The sequence below is a fragment of the Capronia epimyces genome (assembly GCF_000585565.1).
Source record: "Capronia epimyces CBS 606.96 chromosome Unknown aczIQ-supercont1.5, whole genome shotgun sequence".
NCBI lineage: Eukaryota > Fungi > Ascomycota > Eurotiomycetes > Chaetothyriales > Herpotrichiellaceae > Capronia > Capronia epimyces.
Window position 1 is genome coordinate 747,023 of NW_006912908.1, and position 10,680 is coordinate 757,702.

Below are 10,680 nucleotides of genomic sequence, written 5' to 3' on the forward strand. Positions count from 1 at the left end.
GGGCATGCAATATACACCTTGCTGGACCGACGTTGGGACTTCTACCGCGACATGTATCGACCGGGGGCTACCCCTGCAGTCAAGCCAATTTGTCCGGGACGAGGGATCCCTGGCAAAGGTGTGGACAAAATGGGCGATGGTCGACATTATTGATCAGTGGACTTGTACTGCATACTCGGGTACAGAACGCGCCCTCGTTTTTCTCGTGTCCACATGCTTGCCATACCAGACCGGGCACTATATGTAAGCCCACTGTGGAGCACCGACCGGCACTTGGACGTTTGGGGAATTTCCCCACGCGACAGTGTGACTTCTTCAGCTGAAACGAACAGGAGTTTGATTTTTGTCGCGCACCAACTGTGGTGCTTGATTTTGCAGGAATGGCGACAGTCCTCAGACCTGGGAAATCACTCACCTAGTCAGCCACCTAGTCAGTCACCTAGTCAGTCATTTATTCAGTGCTGGCTCTGATGAGTCAGTGCTGGGTCTATCGTCCTCCCAGCGCTCCCCATACTTCGCAATGTTGTAGGTCATCGTGCCATCTCAACTCAGGCTCACCCTCAGTCATCTCTGAGAAGGCCTTGAGCCGGCGGTTTTGCCGGCCCTTCCCAGAGAGAAACTCTGAAGCGCCTGCCGCCATCCCGGAAGGACCGAGGGACGATCTACCGGCGAACGAACCATGACTGTGTTGGTCTGAGCTTCTTGGTCTGAGCTTTTGGGCCTTGGCTGAGACCAACCGCCGTTGTCGGCTTATCTTCAAGGGCAGAATTATCACGATTAATTATCATGATTCCCTTGCTGGTCGCTTCCGAAGTACAAGAAACGGTAATCCAGCTGAGCAAGGAGCGAACTCCATCACGCTAGGGGGAGCGATTCTAGACGCCATGCGGACGCTGCAGCGACCATGGTTGCAGACTACCAGCAGGAAGGCCGGCGGCGATGAGAGTGGGTGTTGAGGACAAGAACACCGTTGATCTGTGCGGCGACCCCAGTTAGGAGGGCCACGATCTTGACCAGTCTCCGCCGGTAAGACTCTATAGCTTTTCTTTCTGTACGGTGACGGTACGCTGGTATTCCAAGTCAAAGTCGTCCACGTACAGTATTGTACTGGTTCGGGCGGGGGACAATGCTGCCTGCCATATCAAACCGTCCGCTGACTGATACAGTATCTATCTCCCGCAGCAGTCTGCAGCGCAGGGCAATGAAGGGAGGTTTGCCTCGTATGTGATCTGTTAGGATGACATGATACCAGGATACATTATTGGAGCTCATTCACGTCGCAACGTAGTAGGTATACATGGTCGGAATCGTGAGTGACCTACCAGGACTCGAAATACCTTTCTTGCAACAATCGTCCAAACCGAACTATTCGTCTGTCCAGCCTGTGGAAATAGTCGGCAACCCAAAAGACCGCCAGCCAATTTAAGATGGTGATTGGGACAAAAGCCCAGGGCGAGTTGTTAAGATGAATCTTCACAAAAGGATATAGGGCCTTGTCCCAAAGAGTCCTGATGACGATGTAATGCATCACATAGATCCCGAACGAGAGATCTCCCAGGTATCGGGAGAAATTCCAGAGGAACGGTTTTTGGAGGAGGTGACACGAGTCCACGCTCCAGATGAGAAGAGGCGACGCGATGACGAACCAAAAATGTTCCTGGGCCCCTTTGTCCCAGTAGGAGGGAACCATGGCCGAAAGGTACGGCCAGGGGAAGAAGGCTTTCTTCGGATCGGCGGGCATGTCCAGCAAAAAGATGGAAAAGAGGAAGAGGCAGATGTAGTAGCCCACGTAGGGGCCTCTGAAGGCGGCGGGCTTTTGTGAGAGGTCCTCGGCCATATCGTTCGGTGGCAGCATACCTCTCGTGGACTGATAGCGCTCAGGATATCTGATCAGCGAGACTTCGGCCAAGAACATGCCGCTCAGGAACAGGGCCACATAGGTCGCCTGCCACGCCATGGACAGCAGCACGATGCCGCCACAGACGATGAGTCTGTCCCTGCTGCGCAGCTTGGCCGTGCCGGCACAGACGACGAAGACGACCATGGAACCTCGAAACTCGACAGGAATGGTCCACAAGGGGTCGAGGTATGCGCTGGTCAAGACACCCCCACGCGACCACCAGCCCGTCAGATCGGCAAAGGGGTTGCTGAAGCGTGCAAAGTCAGCGCACCAGTCACAGAACTGGGCGAAGAAGCTCTTGAGACGAGGGGCCGTTTGCTTCGCCCCCATCCAGGACACGGTGCACATGGACAGGAAACTGGCGACCGCACTGGGGATGTAGAGGCGCAGGTATCTTCGAAAGATGGACGAGGCAAGGCTGTCCATCAGTGTCGCCTTCTGCCGTGCCCGGATTTGTTTGAGCATGCCCTGGCTGAGCACGAAGCCGGAGATGACGAAGAACACATCGACCATGCCTTTCCCACGGTGGATGGTGCAGATGAATGGGAGCTTGAATATCCCCCATTGGCTGAGCTGGAATCGGTGGTAGTTGAAGACAATCCAGGCGGCATACCCACGCAGTGAATCCAGGTACGTCGTCGGGTGTGGCCTGCCTCCGTACTCGAGCCCGCCGGGTTGCAGGTAGCGAGGGAGTAAAGCTCTCATATACGGCCCCAGGGTTGTGGCGTATGCGTGACTTCGTTCGGTCTCTTCCTGGATTTGATAGCCGTGCAGGAGAGGATGGGCTTGTTCCACCATGGTCATCGAAACAGGCATTGTTTGTCCACGCCTCTGAGTTTGAATGCCGTGGTGTCAGGTGTCTGTGGAAACCACGCAAGATGCAGTCATGTCGTCAAGAAAGTCCTGGACCATTCAGACTCTTGGATACAACTCAGTCAGACCAGACCTTGACCGGAAACCGGTTGTACTCCGTATTTCCCTACCGGTCACTGCAAGACCAAGATAACGGTGGCTAACCGTTCGTTCATTACAGACCACCACCATACTCGTAGTCTGGACCTTGTTCTCCACTCATGCACAACATGTTGAGTTCAGCTCGGATCTGTCCAACTCTGTGGGGTAGCTGAGGGAAAGGACATCCGTTTCTGCTCCAGGCACAAAAGCTGGAGCTAGCCAATGGACTCTCCGTTCAAGCTTCTTGTGACGGGGCTGTCTGATATCGGCCACTCGGATGAGCCTGGAATGGGCGGATGGATCTGATACTGGCGCGTTGAATGAAAGCCGCATGTGGATCAAAATTTACCTGGAGGTAGGTCCTGGTAATATTACGCCTGTCATTTAAACTGTGACATGCCAAGTTGCAAGACGACCACCTCATGTACTACTAGTATGGTACCCGGTAGTAATTAAATTTACAGGTACATGGTATTGTAACAATGATGGGATATGCTCATGGTAACAATTCCGGTCACGTCGGGAGACTGCCCACTCTACGGCCTCTCTAGAGAAAAAGTCGACTCTTTTATCATCTTCTATATCTAGGAATAGTAGGTGGTAATCGAGTTAATAGGAAGCCTCCTTGTAAGCCTCCTAAGCCTCCCGTGAGCCCTTAAGCCCCGTCAAAGCGGCGAGGGATCGGCGCGGCTGGCCTACCCGATCGGGGGCGGCTCGTCGTAGTAGGTTTAGGCCGCTATTTCACCGACATTGAGAATACAGAGTACTCAGTACTCCGTACTATTGCTGATTTCCAGTAGGAGGACAATCCTCTAGCATCTAGGTCGATATCATGATAGTAGTGGTACCGAGACGCCCTAAAGCTTCGTCGTCCTCCAGCCTTTGTTCCGGAACGAACTACACCGTATTGAAGTTGCTCCCGCCAAGCCATTGTCAGGCCATCGATGCGAAGCATGAGACCCTTAAGCCTTCCTCCTCGCGCTATGTACTTCTCCAGTCCTCTGTTGAGTCCGTTGTCTGCCATTGATGCACCGAAAACAAGCTTGTGGCCATGGCTGGACATTGACGGCGATGACTTGTCCGGGAAAAGCTCAAGCTCCGCCTTGGTCAAACTGCGCAGAATGAGGTTCCAGGCTCAGCCTTGCTATGATTCGCATTGCAGCAGACTCCGTATTTATTCCTTTCGTTGACCAGTGATCAAGGTCTGGATGAAAAAAGGTAGGATGGTCTGGAACAAAGAAAGAGGCCTTAGAACTCCGACCAGGAACTTAGCGCTGCTATTCCAACAGGTAGGAAGACAGATCGTGAATCACAAGCATGGTTCAGGAGCACGCCCGGTGTCGACATTCACCGCTCTGGCAAAACAAATACCGCGACACACTGAGGCGCGTCTCTGCCCCGTCCACATTCATCTTCACACTTTAGCTTAACGCAACTGTCGCGACAAGTCCACCCCTTTGAATCCCCCATAGCAGATGACGGATCAAGTGATAGAAATGTCAAGTGACGAGACGGCAAGCGACGAGATGGCGCCACACAGAATGGCATGTGCCGACACACCACAGCGTTCTGCGATTCCGGATCTCGGCGACACCCCTAGTGCCCAATTGCGCAAGGTCCGCGATCAGATTGTCAAGAACTTGGAGTCAGGGGGGGAATTGTATTTCGACATCTTTCGATCTTTGCAGATTACCCGGGACGGATACCAGCGATTCTTTGACGGGGTCATACGCGTTATTCGCAACAAACACATGGACGATCTCAAGCGCGGTACAGAAGCAAGTCTACAACACCTGACTGATCTGACTCTGCGGGCCTTTGGCTACATTGTCTGGACACCAGGCTCACCATGGCTTATTCACGACGATGAACTGCCAGAGGACGAAGTGAGATTGATGCATGTGAGGGGCGCTGGAAAGGAGAACGACGAAAATGCCAGGTGAGTAGAGTGAGCGCCTGATTGTTATCTGTTTGCCCTTATGATTGGCGCCGTCAAAATAAGGTCGACAATGCGCAAAGCCCTGCAATGCTAACTCTCCCGTGTGCTGTTTCAGATTTTACCCTATCTTTGAACAACTCTGGCTTCTGATGCGCAACGTACTGTTTGAGCGCCGACCCCCGCGAAGACCAAGAGGACAAGCTCCACGACGACGCCGACAAACTCAGCCTAGCACACCTGCAACTCAATTCGACCGCGAAGACGTTGGCAATCTTGCAGACACCGAATCATCCTCATCAGTGGCAGGTCCAGCGACAATGACTTTTGAGCGTAACCAAGCAGAGGTCACTCGCCGAGTGGAGACTCTGGGAGAACGAGTTTCGTCTAGAATGCCGCCTGCCACGAACCGCGTGATGACAGCCGATGAGACCGAAGAAGGGATTGTCGACTTGGTCGTCCGTCTCTCTCAGATCCGAGCCAGAAGCGACCCGCGCATTTTCGCCGCATTGTGGGAACAACACATCATGCGAGTCGAGGAGTTTGATGCGATCGAAGCAGGTGCAGCTACTACAGGTACAAAACCTCAAGTTCCCATGAAAAGTAGTCCCTTGTTATCATCATTGTTATTTCCTGAGACGTGCTATACCTAAAACTGCTACGCATCTGTGTGAATGCTAATCTTCTGTTATGTTTAGAGAGAGAGGAATCCGAACCCACTGCTGCGACCGCTTCAACCACCGGCGATTTCGGAAAAGACCCAAACGCCTCCCAATCTCACGAACCATGGATCTCTAGGGGCAATCCGATCGAGCCTGTTTTTCTCGACTCTACTCTCCTGCGACCGATCCGCCCGTCAGTCATGTCTGTCTACATCAGTGTTCACCACGTCGCCTCACCTGTCTTGCTCCCGGAGAACATCAATCTAGTCCTCAACCCGACCGCAGCTGCTTCGGACGTGTCGCAGCAAGCGTACCACTGGCTCGACGCCCCGGTGGAGGAACATACCATGCACCGCTTCTTCACCGGCATCAACTGGCGAATCAAGGACCATGCCTCCAAGATTCTTGGCTACGTGTTCAGCTATGGTTGGAACGACGCGCTGCGCTTCGTCTCTACTGGTCGTCTCGAGTTTCGTGGTCTCGCCGAGTTGGACTATAAGGTGGCACAAGAGCAAGGAACCGAGAACGGTGGAAATGAGGACGCGATGGACGTTGACGACTGTACCGCAAACGCGAAAGGCAAAGGGAAAGCCAAAGCGAGAGCCACAAAGGAATCCAAGGTCTCCCAGTCCGTCGAATTTCACCTGGTGCAGTACCGCTTCCTCGGCATGGGCTGGCAGCAACTCCAAGAAGACCTGGCTCATGCGGCAAAGAACGGCGTCCGAATCTACAGAATGAAGGTCGGTGTCATCGCTCTCGCACAAACTGCTGAGGCGTAGGCTGGTCAGCACGTTTTGCCAAAGCAGAGACAAAATGATGGCGTGGAAAGGCACGAGTTGCGGATGGTGAGGCCGGAACTAGTTACCTACTGTGAGAGTGTAGAATGCCTATGGTGGCTCGAAGTCAATGCGACTCCCTGTACGGAAATGCGATCATGGTGAGCACAGACTGGAGCAAGGCTGGGCCAAAACAATGATACTCGATTCAACATGTTGTTCTAGAATTCTCCCACTACAGAGTACTCTGTGGTTGACGGTAGAGCCTGGAGTACGTGCATCCAAAGGACGAGCGTTGTCCAGTGTTGGTGTCGTCTCAACAGTCGATGACGTAAGAACCATCTGAAATAAATCCGTACTCCGTATGGTCACGTGATCTCGACTCCAACCATCAATGCCAAGAAATCAATTACCCCCGAAATAGACTAGTGTTGACGCGCTCGCGCTCGCCTTCACAAGACCGTGTTTCCGTGTCGACCAAAATCCCATCTCAGAGCAAACGAGACTGCACTGATTGAGATCAATCCATTCCAAACACCCGATCTTCTGAACCGTCCTCCTTTCACCCCTAGGTACAAGATTGACCAACCGCCAAAAGTAAGTCGGCATGCTATCCCTGAGAAACACAACTGCTTGCTGACCCCTGCGTTTCCAGTGTTGGAAGCACGCCTTGAACAAGCATCTGCGTTGAAGAAGGTACATCTCGCGTCCTCGTGTTCAGTGGAGGATGATGACCAGAGCTAATTGTGTTCAGGTCGTCGATGCAATCAAAGACTTGGTGCAAGATTGCAACTTCGACTGCAATGACTCCGGCGTGGCTTTGCAGGCCATGGACAACTCCCACGTCGCCCTCGTCTCCATGATGCTCAAAGCAGAGATGTTCTCCCCGTACCGGTGCGACCGCAACATTGCGCTGGGCATCAACTTGAACTCGTTGACCAAAGTGCTGCGCGCGGCCCAGAACGAAGACATCCTGACCCTCAAAGCCGAAGATGCACCGGACGTGGTCAACCTGGTCTTCGAGAGCAGCGAGACGGACCGACTCAGTGAATACGACATCAAGTTGATGGACATTGATCAAGAGCACTTGGGAATCCCAGACACTGAATATGCAGCTACCATTGAGATGCCGAGTGCCGAGTTCCAGCGCATCTGCCGCGATCTGATAGCCTTGTCGGAGTCAGGTATGCAGCAACACCCAGCTTCGATGGAAAGCCTGCTGACTTTGTAGTGGCTATTGAGGCGAGCAAGGATGGCGTGCGGTTCGCTTGCCAAGGAGACATTGGAAGTGGCAGCGTCACGCTTCGACAGCACAAGAACATCGACAAACCAGACCAGGACGTGGCCATCAATCTTTCGGAGCCCGTGTCCTTGACATTCTCACTCAAGTACCTGGTCAACTTCTGCAAAGCCAGCGGCCTCTCAGGGCGAGTAAAACTGTGCCTGTCTCAGGAAGTGCCGCTGTTGGTGGAGTACGGTTTATCGGGTAGCAGCTACCTACGCTTCTATCTGGCCCCCAAGGTAAGTCGGCTCCAGAAATGGAGAAAGCAGGGTGATGGTTAACCAACTTTTCTTGCCTACAGATTGGTGATGACGAGTAACTGTGACATTGACGCGCGACTGTGACCACGACTAAATGGAGTTAAGTTCATGATGGCCGGCCTGCGCCAGACCAACGGGGAGCATACTTTGAATGGGCCGGTAAACGCTCCATCACTGCAGGGCAAATCTAATGCGAGATCAATGGCTGGGACTGATGACGGGAAGTTGGCTTGTACGATGTGTGTGTTGTGTGCCATATGGGAGTGTGTGGCTTGACACGGCGCAGTTGATATCAGCGCAGCCTTATCAGCAAGGAGGCTGGGTGGTGGCGTTGTGGCTTGTGGCTTGTGGCGCCATGCCCAATTTTCGCCTGCGCCTGTGCCTGCGCCCGTGCCTGCGCCCTATCGTGTTTTGTGGGACTCATGCCTCTTTTCCAACCGCAATTCTAGGATAAAGATAAAGCCAGTTCAGTCCCGAGTCATCATCATCATTATCATTCCAGTTTCTAGTTGTGCTTACTCCTTACTCCTTACTCCGTATCCTTATTGTGCTTTCATTCATCCGTTCCTTCTTTTCCGTGTTCATTGTCAGGACGGGAGTACCATCACCAGTATACAGTACCAGTACCCAGCACCCAGCATCCAGTACGGAGGATTCTTTCTTCTCCTCTCCATGCACGACCCGTGCAAATGGCGTCCCCTTTCCACGAGTTGTCGATCCCCGAAACCAAGGTGCTAGCCATTGCCAGCCATGTACGTACGCGCTTTTCATTTTCCTTTTCCCTTCCTCTTCCATGTCTGTGTCCGTGGGAAAAAGATACGTTACGGTGCTGGGCTGGTCCGTGGTGAAAAGATACCTTATGGTGCTGGGCCGGTCCCTGGTCCCGGTCCCTGGTCCCCGGTCCCAGAGCAGTACCGTAACCATAACCAAACCCCTGCAGAGTAGAGCTGAGCTCAGCTGACATGTGGAATTCGATTGATTCAAAAGGTTGTTTATGGGTAAGTCAGGTCTTTTTGTTCGACTCTGCCTTGCCTTTGCCTGCACCTGAACCTGCAGGATCAGGGCCTTCGGCTTCAGCTTGGGCTTCGCCTTTGCTTGCAGGATTAGGGCCTTCGGCTTCTGTTTGCCTTTGCCTTGCCTTCGACTTCGGCTTCTACGACGTCTCTCTCTTGTGCAGGAAATTAATCAAGATTGCCTTCCAGATATGTCGGTAACACCATGGCCACTTTTGTCCTGCAAACGCTCGGATGCAATGTCGGGGCCATCAATACCGTCCAGTTCAGTGAGTTGCTCCACCTCCACCTCCACCTCTCCCTCCACCATTGTTGTGTAGTGTGCAGTGTGCAGTGCAGTTCCTTGCCTTGCTTTTGCGTCTGGTGTTTCTTTTCTACCTGAATAGTTCTGGTTCTGGTTCCGGTTTGGTTCTGGTCCTGGTTTTGGTTTGGTTCTGGTTTTGTTCTCGTCTAGGTGAATGTTTCCCAGCGCGAACGAATGTCATGACACTAACAAATATATCTCTTCTAGGTAACCACACCGGCTACCGACAAGTCAAAGGACGGCGAACACCGGCATCCGAGATCCGCGAGCTCTACGACGGGCTCAAACAATCGTACCTGACCGACTTCGACGTGTTATTGTCTGGGTATGCGCCGAGCGCCGAAGCTGTCGAAGTGATAGGCCAGATCGCCCGAGACCTCCGGTTCCGCGCGACGGTCAAGCCGGGCCGCTTCTTCTGGGTTTTGGATCCGGTCATGGGCGACCAAGGCCGGCTGTATGTGGCGGAGGACATCGTGCCGGCGTACAGGCAACTGATTCGCGAGGCGGACCTCGTGGTCCCGAACCAGTTCGAGGCCGAGCTGCTCAGTGGGGTGAGCATCTCGAGTTTGGCGGGCGTGGCGAATGCCGTGCGGACGATACATAAGACGTACGGGACCAGTCATGTCGTGGTGACCAGTGTGGGAGTCGACGTCGATGTCGACACGGCGGGTGGCACCTCCACCTCGGCAGATGCGAAGAGCAAATCAAAAGGCCCAGAGACCTTGACGGTCGTGGGTAGCAGCAAGACGAAAGACGGGGCCGCCAGGCTGTTTAAGATTCAAGTGCCGCAACTGGACTGCTATTTCAGCGGCACGGGCGACATGTTTGCCGGCCTGCTGGTGGCGAGGCTGCGCGAGGCCTGTGCGGCCATGGACCTGCTAGACCGCGCCTCGTGGATGCCGGACGACTATGTCCAGGCCGTCGATCTGCCGCTGGCCAAGGCCGTCGAGAAGGTCCTGAGCAGTATGCAGATGGTGCTGGAGAAGACTCTGGCCGCGAGGAACGACGAGCTGCGCTCTTTTGGCCAAGGGCCCGGCGCCAGTATCGGCGGTGTCGAGGGCCAAGTCGCTGTCGCTGTCGGTGGCGGTGGTGACGACGAGAGCAAGAGAAGGTTTCTGGCCGAGACCAAGGCCGCCGAGGTCCGAGTCGTGCGGAACGCGAGGGATTTGACACACCCAGAGCCCAGGTACAGGGCTCAGGCTGTGGAGGTGTGAGTGCAACAGCCCGTAGGGGTGTGAATGCAATTGTGACTGATTGTCATTCTACAATTTGCCCAACAGTTCCTCCAAAATCTGAGAAAGTAATCCTTTCTGAACCTTTGTAGTGCAGAAGAGGTCGCCGTTAGGCGTCACGATATAGTCCTCGTCCTTAACTTGGATAATGCTGTAGTGCAGCGAAGCAGGTTTATTCCGTACTGCGCTCCGTCCAGATCCACGCCTAGAGTCGGGCAGAAGAGTGAAAATCAATCAATCTTGCCTACCTATCTATAGCCAGGAGAGTGGAAATCAATCAATCTTACCTACCTACCTATCTATCTATAGCCAGGCACCTACCAAGGCTCTGAAACCGCAATGGATCATCATGGCCATGGGC

The 10,680-nt window shown here is 53.7% G+C and overlaps 4 protein-coding genes across 4 annotated transcripts; 3 read left to right on the plus strand and 1 right to left on the minus strand.

The window, feature by feature from the left end:
• Positions 1-1,318: 1,318 nt before the first annotated feature.
• On the minus strand, positions 1,319-2,698 carry A1O3_06204 (uncharacterized protein; the record flags this gene model as incomplete). The annotated part of the gene is made up of 1 exon (XM_007736324.1): positions 1,319-2,698. The coding sequence occupies one exon, from the start codon at positions 2,696-2,698 to the stop codon at positions 1,319-1,321; it is 1,380 nt and encodes a 459-aa protein (XP_007734514.1).
• A 1,697-nt stretch (positions 2,699-4,395) lies between these two features.
• On the plus strand, positions 4,396-6,231 carry A1O3_06205 (uncharacterized protein; the record flags this gene model as incomplete). The annotated part of the gene is made up of 3 exons (XM_007736325.1): positions 4,396-4,793; positions 4,909-5,351; positions 5,489-6,231. The coding sequence occupies 3 exons, from the start codon at positions 4,396-4,398 to the stop codon at positions 6,229-6,231; spliced, it is 1,584 nt and encodes a 527-aa protein (XP_007734515.1).
• An 826-nt stretch (positions 6,232-7,057) lies between these two features.
• Positions 7,058-7,791, plus strand: A1O3_06206 (proliferating cell nuclear antigen; the record flags this gene model as incomplete). Its single annotated transcript, XM_007736326.1, has 2 exons — positions 7,058-7,412; positions 7,460-7,791. The coding sequence occupies 2 exons, from the start codon at positions 7,058-7,060 to the stop codon at positions 7,789-7,791; spliced, it is 687 nt and encodes a 228-aa protein (XP_007734516.1).
• A 1,197-nt stretch (positions 7,792-8,988) lies between these two features.
• Positions 8,989-10,301, plus strand: A1O3_06207 (pyridoxine kinase; the record flags this gene model as incomplete). Its single annotated transcript, XM_007736327.1, has 2 exons — positions 8,989-9,052; positions 9,295-10,301. 2 exons carry the CDS (start codon positions 8,989-8,991, stop codon positions 10,299-10,301), a joined length of 1,071 nt encoding a protein of 356 aa, XP_007734517.1.
• Positions 10,302-10,680: the final 379 nt, after the last annotated feature.